The 20598-nt window shown below is 35.3% G+C and overlaps 1 protein-coding gene and 1 long non-coding RNA gene across 2 annotated transcripts in view; both read right to left on the reverse strand.

The window, feature by feature from the left end:
* alk (ALK receptor tyrosine kinase) overlaps positions 1 to 20251 on the reverse strand; it is a 921668-nt gene extending 901417 nt beyond the window's left edge. Inside the window, exon 1 of the mRNA XM_065288699.2 lies at positions 18831 to 20251. Coding sequence (XP_065144771.1) covers positions 18831 to 19551 — 721 coding nt within the window. The 5' untranslated portion in view covers positions 19552 to 20251. The remainder of the gene's footprint in view (positions 1 to 18830) is intronic.
* LOC135778225 (uncharacterized) lies at positions 8686 to 10922 on the reverse strand. Its single transcript, XR_010544459.2, has 4 exons — positions 10595 to 10922; positions 10341 to 10498; positions 9964 to 10040; positions 8686 to 9868 (listed from the first exon to the last, which is right to left on the reverse strand). It is a non-coding gene; the product is annotated as an uncharacterized lncRNA (long non-coding RNA).
* Positions 20252 to 20598: the final 347 nt, after the last annotated feature.

Below are 20598 nucleotides of genomic sequence, written 5' to 3' on the forward strand. Positions count from 1 at the left end.
GACCGTTGGTGACCAGATGGGGCATGTCCAGCAATGTAAAAAGTAAAAAACTTTAACTTTATGCAAATGATGAGCGACTTTCAGGAAGGACTACTAATAGGATTAAAGTGTGTGGTTCACATAATTTTTTCAGGAGTTACTACATTGGAGTGTATTTCCCAAAAGCATCTTTGCTAACTAAGTTAGCAACTTTGTTGGTTGCAATGCAATTTCCCATTGCCAACCAACTTTTGGGAAATGCACTGTTGGATGGTTACTCAAGTGTTACTAGGACAACAAGAACTAGAAATGCCTCCTTATGACATGACAAGTCACTGGTAGTGTGCACAAAACATAAGTCTGCATGACATATCTGACCAGTCACGGAAAGTAGTGACACAAGTCGGATCTGGGGCATTTTGAGTTATTCACAGATTCTGAAAGTGCAGTTTCTAAGCTTTATAACGATGTGTAACACATGGAAATCTGATAAGATGTGGAGAATGTGTGGCCATTTGAATGTAACACATTCAAGAAAGAGAATGCTGAGAAATCTGAGAAAGATAAAAGTTAACACTTTCCCTTTTCCCTGGCTGGAGAGACAACAGGGCTCATTTACTGTACGTCTCATTTAGCTAAGCCATACCCCCTGTAAAGCCGTTGTGAGATACAGATGTTCTAGCATCATATCTAGTATTTTATTACAGAAGTCCGAATGACAACATGCAAAAATAAACAGGAAAAACGAAAATCACAAATTTTGAAAAACAAACTTTGTTTCTCATTTTCTCAAAACTTGTGCTGCTGACTTGTGTCAATGGTTTCCGTGACGGGTAACATATTATCATTTAACATTTAATATTTGCTGTAATTGTATTATTTCAATAATTATTTCCACTTTAAACATATTAATCATTATAAGTAACTTTTCCACTTCTTGTCAACTTTCTGCTTAGTACCCAGTGACACTTTATTGTGATGATCCCCCAACAGACATTCTACTGACTATAAGTGACTTTTAACTAAATGTCAACTTAGTGCACTAACCCTAAACCCTTCCCTAACCCCAACTCTAAAGAGTTAGTTGACATGTAGTTGAAAATGAATGAGAATTAGTTGACACATAGCTGCAATGTTATCTATCAATGTTAGATAGTATAATGTCTAAACTGGACTATCAAAATAAAGTGTAACCCACTGTTTTATTATTTTGGTTTCTGTTTTGTTTTTTTTATACAGTATGGTATACTTCTACATTAAGTAAAATGTAAAAAGTAATGTGTACTTATACACTAATCAATTGTTTTCATAAAAAGGGATCCATACTGAAATGGTTTTTCATATAATGGCTGTAGAAATGAGGTCACAGCAATACAATTCGATTTGGGGCACCCATTTGGCCCGCAGCAACCCTGTGATCAGTGGATGATACGATTGAGTAAAGATTGTACACTGTCTTCTGCTTGATTTAGCACCTACAACCTTTCCTTGGCAGCAGTGTGTTTCCTCTTTTTACAATCCTCTTATGCTGTATTCTAGAGTTTGACAAACACAAGTATATGTGGAATGCAAAAATTATGTCCTCTGATTGTAACATGGGGGCTTTTCTACAAATGAACAGCATGAAGCTTCGTCAACATGATGTTAATTGTGGTGACACAGAGAGGTGCCAAAATTTGTAAGGGTTAACAGCTGTGGATCAAAACAGCGGTATTCAGCTGTACACCTCATTCTCCCGACCGTTTATCAAAATGCAGTTTCTTGGCCGAAATGCCGCACCAGGTGTTCTCTAATGATGTACTCATTTACTGTCGGCTTTGTGAACTAACTCCTTCCTTGATGTGTGTCTTAAATAAATATCCACTAACCCTCGTGTTGCTGTAAACCCAGAATATTTTTCTTTATCCAAAACACATACTGTACGTTAATGATCTTTTGAGAAAAGTTTGTGTTGTTAGTAGGCCTGTCGCGATAATTACTTTATAGACTTATTGCACGATTAATGAACATGACCTCGGTGAATTTTGGAGAAGCGATATATTGCCATAGTGTTTACAAGTGTGTTTGTTTGCAAAAAATGAATGTCGTTAACATTTCAGTCAAACATTTCTGTCATTTCTGTCTGCTGTTTTATGACGAAGATACGGTCCACAAATTCGCACACACACGCAAGCACATACACAACGGTGACAGGCGAAGAGAAAGCATTGCTAGACCTGTAATTTCCTGTTTTTCTGATGAATACACACAGTTTTAAAGAATAAATCTGACTGGAATTGGTTTCAAAACTACTACCTGCAGCTCAACGTGAATGAGACATGAGAAGAGGAAATTCATGTAAATGAGCCAGCATGTCGACTTTGTTCAAAAATAGAGGCAAAGAAAAGTGCAATACAAATAAAAAGTAATCTGAAACATAACCATAACATCCAGTGTTTAGATCTAAGGTGTTCTACACTTAGCCATTACAAATGTGACTGCATGTAAAGGCGCATATTCACAGATGCGATCACTCATCTATATTAAAACAATAAAATGCTGTGAAGATGGGATTTACACTGAACAACGACTATTAGCCGTTTAAAATTTTAAATGTAGCTGAACCAAAGACTGGTACTATACATTTTATAATATTTATTTATGTTTTAATTATTACTAATATTTATATTTATATATTTTAATGTTTTAATATTCTTAGAAAGGGTGTTCTTACATTATTATTTTATTGTCATTATATAATCATTGGCATAAAATGGTCTTAACATAAAACTGCAATCTGTTATATCGATTTCCTATATTCCTAATTGTCTAAACCCATAAGGAAGCTTGGAGTTTTTATTGCACCAGATGGAAATGGGAACAATATGCTGTTGCAGCGACAACACTATATTTACACTATATGTGTTAGAAACAAGTTGTTTGATAACCTATGTTGATAGTAGGTGGCAGTAAGTGGATTGTTTAAGGTACCAACCATTAAACTAAATAATAGCAGCAGACACAATAAAGGAAAGGGGGTCTGCAAGTACTAGTGATTTATTTACTGTATCGTGCACAGCTCACAGAAATTTGTGCATACACAGACATAAAAAATATATATTAGAGCTTTTCTATGGCACTTCCATTTCTAACAATATGACCCCCCCCTGCCTTTATAAAAAATTAAAAAACACCAAAATAAATGTGTTGACTAACTTTCATATCAAATACTTATATCAATTAATTAAATCAGAATAATTGCATGTTGGCATCATATTCACTTCTGCAATGGCATCTCTTGTTTATGTACATTCTGTTTAATGACTTATTTAATTGTGCCATTAATGCATTTGCACAACAACTGTGTTGTAATGTAATTTTAAATCCATAAAATATATAAACACATGACATATGCAACAGTCATGTTGTTGATTTTAATGTTCGATTATGATTTATATCTAAAAATATGTTTATATATAATTATTAGAGGAAAGCATTTTTGCACTAAATTTTACCTTATTTGTGACTGTGAGCATGTGATTCCTTGTCCCTGTGATCTCTGGGGAACTCTTGCCGTTGTACCAAGATGATTCTAGAAATCTACTAATATAACGTTGAGACTGTCTCGTTTTGAACCATGCATTTTCTACACAGCGGAGGTTAAATGCACATTACTGTACTGAGTTTTGGAAATGTTGTGAGCGTTTCTGATAGCAGCAAGGAGCTCGCGACCATGCTCAGATGCTGATGACGTCTTCGACTGCGCTGTTGCATCTGCAGTGCATGCTGTCTGAATAAGGTAACACGATCAAAACCCTATCAAAACGTGCACATGGCCCCTCAGTTTGAATGGGCATGACGCCTGCTATACGCTGTTTATACCAATATAATTCACTTGATGTGCATTACTGTCTGCTCCCTATGCCTATATATTCTTCTAATTTTAATTTATATATTTGGTCCATATTCTTTACACTATTGCTTACATTTGTTTATTTAAATGTTTTATATTTGTATTTGTGACAATAAAGGTATTTTATTCTATTATTTAATATGCACTTCTTTAACTTCTATTATTGCATTCAGCATATGCACACGCAGAGTCACAAACAAACAAACAAGATATTGCTTAAAGAATCTAGCAGCTGCAAGTTTTATCCCTGTCAAAACCAGACATAAATTTAGTGAAGGCGCAAACTAAGAAGCAAGAAAAATCGGTTCGTAATCTGTTGGCGTCATGTGCACTACATCCTGAACTTGGCTGTAATGCTGTACACTAAAAGGCACCGCTTGGCCCACTCCAGGCATACAAATCAATTACTTACACATGCATCTTGGCAATAACCGAAGCCAAACAGATATGAAAAAACAGCTCATTCCATTCCCATTCAGAGCCTGACTCATATCTCTTCTGGATTAGAATTGAACTGGCAGTTGATATCCAGTGGTCCATGTCATTTTCCTTCAGATTCGCCTTAAGTCAGCACTAATTCTTTATCTTTCTGTCTTCTCTTATCACATCTCACTGTCTTGCTCTGACTTTCTCTTCTTTTGGAGTCGAGTTAACTTATAGAGGCTGTCAGTAAAGATATCCACTCAACATGCATATCACAGAAAGATGAGTTTGCCCATGTTTATCTTGAGCGCTGTTTCTATATCTTGGATACACATACAACAAATTATAAGAATCAAGGCTGGGTTTTCATCAGGTATGATTTCAGCATAACTTATTTTACATTCATTATTTTTTTCTTTTTTGTTAGAACAGTGGGAAATCTTCCAAGCAGTCCCAGATTGTTCATAAGGAGAACTGGGAAAATTCCTGTGTGATCGGTCTATTTATTTTGCCACGATGGCCGGTGTTGTTATGCCACCGGGTTGAAGGTTGCTATCCCAAGGCTGCCAGCACCCATCCAGTCGCGTATTATGTGGGTGGGAGATGTCCGCACGGCTTTATGTCCAAGTTGATTGTGTCCCGAGTCCTGACCACTTATTGGAAGAATTCTTGCATTAGGGTCTATTAGCATCTAAAACACCTGGAAAAGGCAGGACACACCGTTTTCTTCTGCTTTTTTCATTTCAGATTTGGTCTATATTTGAGTGCGCTTGCCTCCTGTCTAGATTTAAAATAAACTTAAATGCAACTTGATAGGAAAAATGATATTCAGTCATTATTCATTGTCTATAGCAAGAGCAAAAGAAATCTGTTTGACGCAAAAAGTAAGTTTCATGAATATTATGTTTTCTCAGGTAAAACATTTTGAAAGATTTTTTTCTTTTTTGACCCAAGGTAGTCCTAAATTACGTTATTTGGCAATTTTCGTGATCTAAGTAAGCTACTAATAAACTAAGTAAGGATTTTTTTTTTTGTTTCCCCTGCATACTTGATAAATCTTGCTTTTTGTATCAGTGATGCGCAATGATCCAAAACAGTTACCCGTGGTTACGATCATCCAAAAATATCCGGGTTAAAAAAATTCCCAAAACGGAAAATATTTTAACGGACCGGCCATTTAAAATAAAGATGCCAATTCATTTTAAACAATTACTACTTTAAAAAAATGCAGACCAGGAAGTGGGTCGGGAACAACATATATATTTGTGGTCCGAGTTCCGGGCATGTTAGTTAAAAACACCGGTCGGTGCGGGTTATTTATACATTGACCCGCAAATCACTGTTGTGTATTGTATATTAGGGGTTTCCAAACTTTTTTACCCAACAGGTAATCAATCTCCCACCATTTTATAAAATAGAAATATAGGGGAAAACACAAATACATTTTTTTTTAAAATAAGTTTAATTAAATAATATTAAAATATTTATAGTAGGGCTGCATGATTATGGCTAAAATCATAATTGCTTATGCTACTGTTTTTGGAAATGATATATTTGAAAAATACAATGAACTGCTTTCAAGCAATTCTATAAAAAGCATTCGAGACAAAGTTAAGTGTACCACTTTATATTACTTACTAAAATACAAATGAGAGCTACCCCAAAGCGCCTGAGCTATGAAACCTAAGCTCTGAGCAAATAACCTCGATTCCATCATATAGCTTTAAAGACACTAGAAAGTTTACTACTAGCTGTATAAACACAATTTTTAAGATGGATTTAGACTGAAATAGGTCTGAGTGCAAGTTTGCCTCTGGCACCCTGTAAACCCCAAGCACTCCATTTACAGCAAACCTCGTGCCACTCTTTAATGACAGTCTTGCGGCTCAAAGTCTGTTAGAAAGATTGTTCTTTAATACGTTTTCATATAAGGTTTGTCAGTTGGAATAACAACTTTAACCAGCATTCCAAGATACATCACTATGGCCAACCTATTAAAATGAACCTTAAGGCTACGATCATATGAAACTGAAGTGAACACCAAGAATTGGGAATTCTTCCAGAGAAAGAATAAAAAATCAGTTAACATCCATAAAACGAGAGGGGTTGACTATTTAACATGTCACTATTTTATACCAGAACTGATTAGGATTAAGTAACATTTCTATAAACAACGCTTTAAACTAATAGTTATTATATCTCAATTGTATTATTGTTGAGATTAAGTGCCAATCCATGTATTTAGAGGTTTAAAACGCATCTATAGAGTCATCTCTCATAAACCTGCAACTGTAGAAATAATTATGAAATTCCATTCTCAACATAACCACTTGTCAAGTTTCCCATTAATGAGGGAAGATATTCTTAAATTTCCCCTTGTTAAAATCTCTCACCAGTAGTTACTGTTACCACAAGAACATCATTATTGTGAACTCTCCACTGAATCTTTGCTAATTATAATTCCAGTTTACAGAATTGAGCCTTTTGAAAGAGCATTCATAACTTATAAAACATGTATAAAAGCACCATATATATAATGTAATGTGGGTATATAGAAAGAATAGCATATGCCCATAATTACCATATGCTTATTTAAGAGCACTGTACAGTATTACTCAGTGAGGCAATTTAATGTTGAGTGATACTTGATTGCACTCTGCATTCTAATAAGCAAGATTCTGATATCTACTTATAATGCAACAGCAATGCAATAGACTCCTCGCAGAATCAAATGCTAAGTTTTTTGTTTGTTTGTTTGTTTTCCACATGTATACACACTTATCTGGGTAATGAAGTCAGTGAGTAAGCACACAATGGCTTCCGATTCCAATATTATTTGGTTTTAAGATTCACAATGCTGTCTATGCAACATATGCCAAAGGCAGTTAATCAAAACTCAGCGGATTGGGAAAATACATGCAACATTCATAATTATAGAATTTGGGATGCATACGAATCAGTGCTAAATCTAGCCTTATTTAAAAAGGGGGTGAAAAGCTGTTTCATACATTCTCAGTTATTAACACTGTTGAAAAGTTGAACTCCTCAAAACACAAGCAAAGTGTCAAAAAAGCAGTTGGACGTATGACGGAGTATTTCTGTCCCAAATATACTTTTTCTGTGACAAATACAAGTTTCGTAAAGTTTTTTTTTTAGAAAATGAGAGATTCATATGTAACAACTTTGCCGAAAACAAAGCATTCTAGTGCTGGACGTACAGTGAAAGTCCTTATATGGGCACTTGTACCGTGGCCTGGAAAGGCAAAAATAAATTACAATGGTAAATTACTTATTTACAATATTAAAAACAAATTTACAAGTTTTTTAACAAATTTACAAGTTTTTTTTAACAAATTTACAAGTTTTTTTAACACATTTACAATGAGTGAATAAATGTACAAGTTTTCTAAACAAATTTACAATGATTGAACAAATTTACAAGTTTTTTAAACAAATTTACATGTTTTTTAACATATTTACAATGAGTGAACAAATGTACATGTTTTTTAACAAATTTACAATTAGTGAACAAATTTACACGTTTTTTTAAAAATTTACAAGTGTTCAAACAAATTTACAATGAGCGAACAAAATTACAAGTTTTAAAACAAATTTACGTTTATTACGGAAAGGGTAGGTACAATACGCTGACGTCACGCATCTGAGCCTCCGGTGGGAGGAAACCCGGAAGTATCGCCGTGAATCACATGAGAGTTGTGAATGCGATGTTGTGTGTATTAGGCTGTACATAATATTAACGGAAAGAGAGTGATAATATATAACCTTTCATCGCTTCCGAAGTGACTAAAAGGGATATTGGACCTTATTTTCAGGTAAGTGAAATAGTTTTAGTTAGCTAACGCTAGCTTTCCAAGTTGCACACGTTTTGGATGGCAGTTATCAAAATAATTCACTGACTTTCTCATTAGATTACAGACAACACGAGAGGGTGCTTCAAACTTTTGGACTGCATTGTTCGTTCGCTCCCGGGGTTACATAGACTGAAACGGGGAAGCGTGACGAGTTTGTTTACATGGTGCTGTAAACTCCAACCCAGGAGGACACTATCAGAGGAATCACAGGGATAACATGGTGTGATTTTTTTTGTCAAAACCAGAACTGACTTCCGAATCCACCTGGAACGCATTTACTTTGATGGAGATGTGGGCGGAGGCTAAACCCTCCAAATAGTATATTTAGAGAAATGGAAGTCAGTAAAAATTAAGTTGGACTCGTTTTTTAACTACTGGCTGCTTAACACATGCTTATAAACCCAGGAATAGCACACACACTTCTAACAGACATGCAATGCACACATTAGATACGTGTTAAGTAAATAACTGTACAGTTTTAGAACAACTCATTTCTACATTAAAGAAACTTAATTTCACTCATTGTTCAAAATATAGTTTTATTTATAAATGAACTTCAATGTATATTGTCTCAAGTATGAAAAAATATATATGTACATTTTTAGAACCAAACATATTTACATTAAAAGCCAGTGGGTACTAACACACTTTTTTACACAGGGCCATGTAGTTTTGATTTTTTCCCTTGATAATAAAAACCTTCATTTAAAAAATGCATGTTGTGTTCACTTGGGTTTTATTTTTTGACTAATATTTGAATTTGTTTGATGATCTGAAACATTAAAGTGTGACAAATATGCAATAATAACATGGGAAATCTGGATGGGGGCTAACACCTTTTCACACCACTGTATATACATTTGTTCCAATGTATATTTTCTATCTACTGTACAAATTGTAACAATAAAGCAAAGTGAAATGAAAAACGTTTGTTTTTGGGATTAAAGTAATTTTTCACCCAAGATATAGATGGTTTGTTTTTTCACTGGAACAGATTTGGAGAAATTAAGCATTACATTGCTTACAATGGGATCCTCTGCAGTGAATGGGTGCCGTGAGAATGAGAGTATTTAACACAAACTATGATTGTGTTTATGGTGTGCAATATAGCGTGTGTTCATGTTTTGTGTGTAAAAAAAGACAATATTTTTTACATACTCTCTAGCGCTGTTTTTACTTTACTAAAAACGAGCTGATGTCTTCCTTGTTCTATAAAGTCCCTCCTTCAGAAATACCTATCGAGTTCTGATTATGTAGTTTGTTTAGTGTGCTGTGATTCAACAGCAGCTTAGTAGAGCCACTTGAGCTTAGCTGGCGACTGACATATTCCAGTGGGCAGAGGTTAGTAAAAAACTCTTCTTTGGATGTCATTCAATCGAGAAGTAGAGGGCTGTAGTCCAAACTGGCCGTTTGCTATAGGCTTTGAAAGGGAAATTCTATTAAAGAAAATATATCGCTTGGTATAGAATTTTGAGCTTTATAATTTTACAGATATTATTTATGCTCTAACAGCAACATTACACACCAACTAAAGTTTAAAAAATGGGATCAGGATAAACGGGACCTTTAAACCTTACAGCTAAATCTGTGGCAGAGAAACAAGAAAAAATGATCCAAGACACAAATGTTGCGATAATCTTCCATAATAGGAGATGTTTCCAGGTAACCATAGTCTTGCAATGCCCCAGAACCACTGTTAGATCTGTGTATTGAGAAAGAGGAGAAAATTACATGTAAAAAAAGAAAGATCAATGAAGTCATGAGATTTATTTGTTCTAATTTTCATCAATGAATTACATGCTTAATTTTTTTTCTGCTCAGGAAACGAATGGTGGTCCTCCTCTTCTTCCTTTAGTGTTTCAATATCACAGACACTGGAAATTAACATAATCATGATTTCAGTCTTGGCAGTCTATCTATCTATCTATCTATCTATCTATCTATCTATCTATCTATCTATCATAAATGACAGTTTGCTTAGGCAACATTAGAGTTTTTGTAATATGATAAAACATTACAATACTGTCACACTCAGAGAGGTTTAAATGATTAAATGAAAATATAATTTATAGTATAAATATAGGTAATTTTAACAAATCGTCTCATTAGTCACTACATAAAATCCTAATCTTTTAAAGATTATTCAGATTATATCATCGAACAAGTTAACGCACCCTTGATTCCTCTGAAGTGTCCTCCTGGGTTGAAGTTTACAGCACCATGTAAACAAACTCGTCACACTTCCTCGTTTCAGTCTATGTAACCCCGGGAGCGAACAAACAATGCAGTCCTGATTAAAAAGTTTGAAGCACCCTCTCGTGTTGTCTGTAATCTAATGAGAAAGTCAGTGAATTATTTTGATAACTGCCATCCAAAACGTGTGCAACTTGGAAAGCTAGCGTTAGCTAACTAAAACTATTTCACTTACCTGAAAATAAGGTCCAATATCCCTTTTAGTCACTTCGGAAGCGATGAAAGGTTATATATTATCACTCTCTTTCCGTTAATATTATGTACAGCCTAATACACACAACATCGCATTCACAACTCTCATGTGATTCACGGCGATACTTCCGGGTTTCCTCCCACCGGAGGCTCAGATGCGTGACGTCAGCGTATTGTACCTACCCTTTCCGTAATAAACGTAAATTTGTTTTAAAACTTGTAATTTTGTTCGCTCATTGTAAATTTGTTTGAACACTTGTAAATTTTTAAAAAAACGTGTAAATTTGTTCACTCATTGTAAATTTGTTAAAAAACATGTACATTTGTTCACTCATTGTAAATATGTTAAAAAACATGTAAATTTGTTTAAAAAACTTGTAAATTTGTTCAATCATTGTAAATTTGTTTAGAAAACATGTACATTTATTCACTCATTGTAAATGTGTTAAAAAAACTTGTAAATTTGTTAAAAAAAAACTTGTAAATTTGTTAAAAAAATTATAAATTTGTTTAAAAAGTTGTAAATTTGTTTTTAATCTTGTAAATAAGTAATTTACCATTGTAATTTATTTTTGCACCCCGAGGCCACCGTACACTTCACCTAGAATAGTGCCCACACACACCAACCAAGAGCTGACAAAAAATGTCACCAGAGAAAAAGTGTGTTTTTGTTTGTAAGAAAAAAATTAAGCTTGTTTAGCTTCCCAATGAACCCAACCTTATGGAAACAATGAATATAGTTTGTTTATCTGGCGTAGCAGTGGAGTTGTGCAAATGTGTTCGTTTAAAGCTGAATTTCATTTAGATGGGCCGATCCCAAATGGCTTGGAGTACCAAAGAGTAACTTTTTCCATTGCCCAAATCTTGAACGTCATGTTATGCATCAGAGCTCTGTGGATTTTGCCAGCAGAGGAACCTATTTGCAGATAGCCCTTGAGAGTGAACCAGTGCACATTAGCATTGGAGATAGATGGTGGCAGGTTAGAAGGGCAGCTCATTAAGATTCATTGATTTCTATCTATCTGCATGGCTAGCTGAGCCAAACATTAAAGTCCTTCATAGATAGATCCCTTTAAATTAGAAGCAACTATAACTGTATTTTATTTCATAGGCTCGGTGTCTTCTTGGAAACAGAGAGGGTATGGGTAGTAAATTGAATGCAGTATAAGAAAATAATGCTTAGCTTGAGTAAGTGCAGTCATGCAAAATGTCAAAAACGGTTTGCTGTCATTGATTCTTTATTTTTTTACTGTTGAGTTCTCACAAGTGCTGCTCAGCACACATTGAACTGTATGAAATAGATTACTTTTTTTTTTTTTTTTTAAAGCAAAGATGAAGTTTCACATCAGACCTACTGTACATCGTCCTTGCCAATTCCAGATATTCATTTGCATACTCAATACAAGATTAATTTCATGTCAGGGTCAACACCTGTAAATGTTTATAGATAAGTCTAGGCTGTTGTCACATATCCGTATATATTTGATGGATTAGCTGTCAACTCCGCGACAGGAAATCAATTTTTTCTAACACATTTAAATGAATTCTTGTGTTGTATATTTCATTTGCAAATTACTTTCTGTGTTAGCTTCACTTATTCAAAGGGTGTGCAAGCGTTCCATGTATTAGCCATTGTCTCTTCAAGCTTTGAATCTATAGGATCCTGAATCTGCACTGTAAAAAAAAATTCTGTAGAAATATTACTGGCAGCTGTTTGCCAGAAGCTTACTGTGGAATTAAATTTATGTTATTTACTGGCAGTAGTTTGTTCAAAGTTAAATGAACTTAAATTAAACTATCTTTACAGAATAAAACTAAAGTAACACCCTCATTCAAAGCATTCTGAGAACCAGAATCTGAAGTAAAAAAGGTTAATGAGGATTTCTGGTTCCCAGAATGCTTTGCGTGAGGCTGTTATTTTATAGTTTTATTCTCTAAAAACAAAAACTTCTTTATGTTTAATGTTCATTTAACTTTGAACAAACTGTTCCCAGTAGATAGTATACATTTAAATCTACAGTAAGTTACTGGCAAACAGCTGCATAACTACAGCAATTTTTACAGGGTGGCGTCATACAAGCTGTCTCATTTTCTGCTGCTATAGACTTGTAAAAATATGTAGAGCTAGCTTATTGAATAACATTGATCCATAAATCTCTGGGGGAGTAAAATTGAGATAATGTCCAGGTTATAAACAGGTGCTCCAACATTTCATTAGTTATACATAAACCTCAAATACATAAATAATATACCCATCGTCCATTTGATCCCATATTGATTTTTCCACGAGCCTGTGATTGATACAAGCTTGAAATGTCAAGAGCCAATTGATTCCCACTTACTTCCATGCACTGTCATTTAATAACAGGATGGCTAGTTGCTTGATGTGTTCAATTACTTAACTTTACATCCACATGCACACCACAAAGATGCCTTTAAATGTACCACTTTCAGCTGCACTGGTATTCAGGAAACAGTGTGCCTACCATTTTAAAATGAATTTTTAGCAAAAGCAAATATTATTCCGAAACAACATATCATACAAAGAGAATAAGGATTCTGTGAGAAGACTAACCATGCTTCAAAGCAAAATCTTGTGTGGGTGAGGGTGCGCAAAAATGTTGCAACTTTTGACTTTGAAGTTTGGTATTTCGATGACTATAGATAGCACTGAGCAGGATCTGAAACATACAACTGTTTTTGTTAAGGGTTACAAAAGAATGAGATGCAGAAAACATTGTGAACAAGTGAAATCTTACAGCTATAGATCTCTTGAGAGTATGAAGTTAATATGCTAATCTACCCAGATTGATGTTTTGCTATAATCTGCACAATTATCACTGTTAGTGCAACTGATGTTGACATTGAGGGAAATGAAAACACACTGACTAAAATTCCAGTCTTCTGTATCCTCTGTTTTTCATCTTCCATTCACCAAGATAATAGGCTTATGTTTCTCAGACAAATCCTGGAACACGTGTCCTGAGCCATTTATGATGCTCAGTGCGTAAAAGTCAAGGCAGCCTCAGAAATATTAGACAAAACACTGCTGCCAGAACAAAAGGCTAAATGTCTGCTATTTCCTAGTCACAATATGGTGAAAATGTTGAAATTGTGCAAGTGTTAGCAGTTAGTCCTCTGAAATCCTCTGCACGCAAGTCCTCTGACATTTATAAAAGGGTCATTTTATTATTTCATGTACAGTACCGTGACCATTTTCCACCCTCTTTTTGACGGTTTGAATTAAAGACACATTGAATTGGCCTATGCTGACATTTGTCTATTGGGACATATAATTTATATATATTTTATAAAAAATGCCAATGGTTAAGACAATGTTACTGGCTCGAACAAGCAGAGCAATGTTGATAGTGCCAAGACAGTGTTTACACACTTCAGGGAAATTAACCTAGAAAATGCTTACTTAAAGTTGGATATTAAGATGAGATAGAACCAAGTATTTTATTCAACACACGTGTTGATCTAAAGCTACTTTCTTGACTGTGTACTTTTAGGTTTTAGAGGTAAGTTTTAAGCAGGTGGATTATTGACCTTTGTGAACGCAGAGAGAACACACTGTCAATACGGTCACTAAGAAAATTTTACTATTAAAAAATAGGTGAAGAGGTGTAGAAAGATTAGTTCACCCAAGAATACAAATTATGTCATTATTTACAAACCCTCATGAGCCAGCCATCTTGCTGTTGTTTCTTTATAAAACAAGAAAACAGATCTTAGTCAGAATGCCTAAGTAAAAAAGCCTTATTTTTCAATACTGTTTTCCTTTCAGAAAACAAGCAAAAATAGATTTGCACAATTGGAAGACTGCACTGAATAGACACACACACACAAAAAAATGCCGGATTGTTTTTTTCACCCAGTTGTGGGATTGCGCCAGCTAGGTCATTGTTGGTTTATTTTCTAATTATTGGGTAGTTTTATGTAACCCAATCCAACCCAGTCTCACGGCAAGTCGTGTTATAGTAACGAAAATTTTGATTAATTTATTCGTGTTTGATGACACGAATTTCCGCTGTTTTTCGTGTCTCTGGAGACGAATGTATTTTTTGTCCTTCCCAGCACGAATTTCTATCAATAGCTGTTTGTGTCTGTGATACGACTTTCTTTATCGTGTCATTTTATATTTTGTTTTCTCATCGTTCTTTTCTATTTTTTGACCATTGTTGCTTGGGGTTAGGGTTAGAATCACTTTTTGCGACTTCCTAACCCAAATCCCAACTCTAACCCCAACTCCAGGCGAGAATAGTTTTAAAAGCGGATGAAAAACATGTAGAAATCAATGCAAAAAATTACATCCTAATGCAAACCCCTATCTAACCCTAACCCCAAGCGACAATGATTTAAAAATAGGAAAGAACGATGAGAAAACAAAATATAAAATGACACGATAAAGAAAGTCGTGTCACAAACACGAACAGCCATTGATAGAAATTTAGTGCTGGGAAGGACGAAAAAGACATTCGTCTCCAGAGACACGAAAAACAGCGGAAATTTTTGTCATCAAACACGAATAAATTAATCAAAAATTTTCGTTACTATAACACGACTTGCCGTGAGACTGTGTTGCCCAATCCTGTAAATCTCTTTGGGATGGAGTGGATTTTAGTAAGGACAAACTGTTAGACATATTTTGGAGAAACAAGATTTGTATCAATGTTATTTATTTTATCTATAATCCATTGCTGTACATAAGAAAATGCAAACATATGCATTGGTTCACATGACATTAACGGTTATTATATTGTTATAAAAGTAATGCAAACTTAATCAGTCTTGGTTGCCTTGTGTTTAATGAATCAACATAAATATAATATGTGACTTATGTGAGTCAGGTTAAAAAACACATGACGTTTGACACTTAAAACTATATTGTATAGCTTAAGAAGGCTTAATCATACGGAAGATTTTCATATTTTATTTATTTATTTATTGGTCAACGTTTGATAGAAATATCTACATAAGGCATGTGGCTTTATTAAGTGCAAGAATTATTCAGAAACGTTTATAAATGTCCATTTACAACCCCAGGATTTGCCTTTGGAATTAATTGGTCTATTATTACCTTATTTGAAAGGGTCATGAATCATAATGTTGAGCTTCGCTCTGATTGGCTGTTGCACAGACAAGCTTCTTTCAGTAGCTGTGTTTGCGTAAACAGCCCTTATGTTTGAGCCTGAATCAAATGAAGATACAGAATTTAAGAAATAAGCATTTGTTTGGAGACTTAATGGCTGTTTTTTTCAGTATGGACCTGCAAAACGTAACTGTAACATCAATAGAAGAAGTTCATCTTAAATGCTAGCATAGCATTAATAGCATTTAGCACTCACAACAAATTTAGCACTCACAACTTTGTTTTTAGCATTGTAACAAAACAGAGTGCATTTACATGCACAGTTTTACGCCGATTATGCTTAAAAAAACTGATAACGTGTGGGGATCATGTAAACGCATAAAACGGTTTTCTTTTATCGAGGAAAGCCCATAAACGGCCTAAGCAAAAACTGATCAGCAAAGGTTTTTTAATTGACTATATAGTCTGTAACGTCAGTGCCTGCGAGAAACTGGACAAATCTCCAAATCCCATGTAAACGGAGTGTTCTGCATAGCCGGTTTATTGATTTGCATGTTAACCCACGAAAACCGGTTAATATAATAAGCAGCTTTTAAATAGTTATCCGTTTATTGAATGTTAACGCACTCATTGCACTTCACTTAATGTGTAATGAAATGTTGGTGCATACATTTCGACATTTTTCAACATCACAGTCAGTGTTATGTTATGTTTCTAGCTGTCTTTTGCATGCACAAGGTTTACATAAGAAAGAGGAGAAACAATAGTGTTTGAGGCTACCGATATGTCATTACCATGTACAGAGCTCTTATTATTCATCTATGCCTAGGTAAAGTATACGGCACCTTTAATCTAATTGTACAACTTAGTTCTCAAAACATTACCTTTTAATCGTAATGCTACAACTTAATTTTCTCACAATTTTAACTTTATTCTTATAACATTACGTATGTATTCTCACAATCTCTTATTAATTTTAACCTGGCCTTAGGATAATGTTAAAGACAGACATACACTTAATAAAATAAATTGTGTTTTATGTGTACTCCGTTTACTCTATATATTTTGTCTTTACTCATCACATAACATAAAAAAGTTTCTGAAAAACAGAACAGTGTGCTTGTAAGGAGGAAATTTTTGATTGTAATGAAGAATGCTGAGAGCAGCAGAGGGCATCCAAAGTCACAAAGCACCAGGCCTGGGGAAAAAGAAAAGTCTTAATGACTTTTCTGACCCTCTGATGATAAATTCCCAGCGGCATCACAGAGTCTTGAAGGATTACACTGCCCACTCTGCAAGGAACAACATGCCTTTGATACTCCTCTACCAAATCATTTGATGTTTGAAATTCAAACTTGCTCCTATATGGGGCTCATTCATTTAAGCATTGACTTCATTATTCAGTTTTTAACCCACTAAAAACATTGTGACATTTTGAAAAATAGAGGTTTGGTTTTAATTGAGGATATAATTATAGCACTTGTAATTTCATAAAATAAAACTCAAGAAGAACTCAAGACTGTAGATGTTTTTTTTTATGTAATGACCTGCCAAAATATTTTTTCTGTTCACCACTTAAAATGCAAACAAGACCACTGTGTTTATACAGAAAATAGCAGAATGCATAAAACACAAAAAACAATGCTTTGATTTCACTGATTTACTATTTAAAGAGACATCTTTGACAGAGATGATTGCTGATGGGTAACCATTTGAATATTTATGAAGTTATTAAAATAAGCATAAAGCCAACCATCCTTGGACAGCACAATTTGATTAACGGTTTCTGATTCCTTTCAAATCACAGAAGTGGGCTGAAATACCCTACCAGAAGCTTCAATCCACCTTGAAGCAACTATGATTAATATACTGGCATATTATTCTGTATTGGACATATAAATCACAAAACCTTTCTTAAGCTGTCAGACAGGCTAGATGAATGTCACAAATAGTCTCCCAAACATTTGAAAAAGCTTTCAAAGGTGACAAACAAAAGAAATATCAATGTGACACCATCAAGGAGCACAATCAAAGTCCATATTACACAAAAGAACATTCTGTTATGTTCCTTAAGTTTTTAGGTCACATACAGAATTATGTAATAATGCTGATCTACTGTATGCTACTTATTGTTGGTTACAGACAGTGCTGTTTACATTGACAAAACAAGCATCGAGGCCAACAAAACACTAGACAATATGACCACTACATCAAAAACTGAGAAGGTCAGCAGCTGTTGCACTAAAAAAATGCTTCAACAAAAGCCTGTTTTTTAGTACCTTAGTACTAGTAAACCTTCACAAATCTCTTTGTGTGCATTAAGAGTGGTTCTTTCAGAAAAAAAGTTAAATATATTTGGCTCAATTTGAAAAAGGAAATAGCACCACATGATTTGGCAACAAAAATGTCTCATACTGCACTTGAAATTGGTTTAACACCAATAAAGTTTAACACATCAAGTAAAACATTCATTTGCTAAAGTGATTCATAAATACAAACCTGTTAAATATCTCATGTAGTGTAGTCATTCTTTTGGTTAGCACCAATGAGAAATGCTAATTTCTCAATTTTAACAGATTTAATTATGTGTGAAAATGCTTTGATTCTGAAGATTGTAGTGTTGCAGTGCCTCCCCTTAAACTGATACACATGAAGCACAATGCAACAGTAAAGTCTGACTCACAAATGAACGTTTTCTCATTTTTTGATGGCATTTGATGGGTCAGTATGTTAAAAACAACAACTATTCAGTAGTTAACGTACACGAAACTTCAGTAAAATTAAACTTTGCCTGTATATAGTAAATAATAATAATATATATATATATATATATACTAGTCAACATTTGAAGTGGATCAAAAAAGTTTATCAAAGTTGTCCTGAGAAAAGAATGGGTATTAGGGATTGGTTTTATGTCAACTTTTTTGAATGGTTTTGATCCACTTCGAATGTTGACTAGTGTATATATATATATATATATATATATATATATATATATATATATTAAATTGCATTGTGTACACATTTATTTTGATTTGAATCAATCAATATCCACTTGATTATTAGCTGTAATGCAACTTAAACACTAAAATGTAAAATCTGACCAGCACATTTAAGAGCTTACCACTTGAGGCTATGTGAAGAAAAAGTCGGGCATCTGAAGCTCTGATGGCCGCAGAGTACTTGTCCTCCTTCCCTGGTACCTGCGCTTTCCGCTCGGGCATGAGTCTGACCCTGAGCCGGCCGCCCTCCGCCCCCAGCCACCATTCCAAAATCCGTGTTAGGTCCATTTCCAAAAACAGAACCGGCGCGTCCTCATACACATGCAGTCCTCCACATCCAGTTTTAACCATCTCTTCACCAACCTCCACCACAACTTGATTGGACTTTCGACTGGCTTTGGTCAAACCTAAATTCAAAACTTTTGGCACGGGCCGCTTGTTTCGGTACGGGAGCTGTCCAGTGCTGGATCTATTGTAATTCATTGCGGCCAACTTTACATCGAGTAAACTAGCAATGGTTTTCTGTAACGGCACGCAGCGCATAAGTAAGTTTGCGCGCACGGTGTAACATCGGTTAAACGTTAGACAGTCACCGTTAAGAGGGCGCTTTATAAAGAGAGCCATGTAGTGCCGTAACAGCGACGGGACGGCGAAATCCACCGAAAGCGTTTTCCTTTTGAGCCGTGAGGTGAAGGTTTGGTTGGAGTCCTTTTTGTCGGTGCCGTTGGTGAAAGCGGACGTGGGGAAAGTAGTAAGTGCGTCCGTGGCTCTCTGAGAAGCGCACTGCAGCTCGGATAAAAATGCCGCAGACAAAAGAAAAAAGTAGAATATCCGAGAAGTCATGATTTACGTTCAAATTATCCTTTTGTTGGTGATTCTGCTTTATTCCAGCCCACACACTGTCTCCAAATGAAGAGCTGTAACGGCAGACGAATGGATGGCTATTCAGGGTCTACATTTCTTTTCCTTGTGCAGAAAGACGGGATTGCTTTTATAAAACCTCTCGAGATCGCCATATAAATCCCGCATATTAAATTTGTATGATCCAGAAATTTCACCAAAAGATTCAAAGATTCGCCTCTTGTGGACCTTCTTGGTATGCCTAACAAGTTCTCCAGGGCTGCTCAAAGGCTCCTTGTACTGTATCTGCATGCAATGCTTTAGCGGTGAAAGAAGTCCTGTCAGCAAAGAGGCTTAGTATCCGCTTTTCAAAAACCTTAAACAGTCCCGTAACAACAGATCCTTATACGTTAGCCTGTCCACTTTTCGACAAGGCAACATAAATGCACGCCAAACTGCGCGCGCACAAATCAAATATAATCCATAGCCGGTAATGTTGTCGACGAGAATAATTAGAACTTTATTTTATAACAATACACCTGATACTTTTCGCTTTTGTGAATGCGGTCTTTATAAATCGAGCGGGTCTTACCTGCAGCCTGTCAAAACGAAGGAGCCTTTTCAGCGTGAGCTGCTCATTTGAGGCAGCAAATGCCGCGTGCGCGGGAGCTCACTGTGCGCGTGCCACCTCAACGCTCCGATTTTTTTTTTTATTGTGAAACTCACTTCTGCGTCTTCTTGTGACGTCAAGGTCGGTAAAACGTCGTTTAGGTGATAGAACGACAGTAGCCTTACCTTAGGTGGACACTCATTAAGGCGCTCTAATCTCATTGAGAATACCGAGATGGCACCACTCCATACGCAGCACCGCGCCAGTAATTAGATTTGAATGAATATTTGTGTATGAGGAGCATTGCCTCCCAATCATTTTGCTACTGATTCATTAACAGCCTTTTAAAATTTGCCATTCCAAGACACAAAACGATGATGCGTCAAAACGCAGGTCAGACACACATAATTTACTCCCTTACTTTAAAAGACCTAAGACAA

Source organism: Paramisgurnus dabryanus, chromosome 17 (genome assembly GCF_030506205.2).
Source record: "Paramisgurnus dabryanus chromosome 17, PD_genome_1.1, whole genome shotgun sequence".
Lineage (NCBI taxonomy): Eukaryota > Metazoa > Chordata > Actinopteri > Cypriniformes > Cobitidae > Paramisgurnus > Paramisgurnus dabryanus.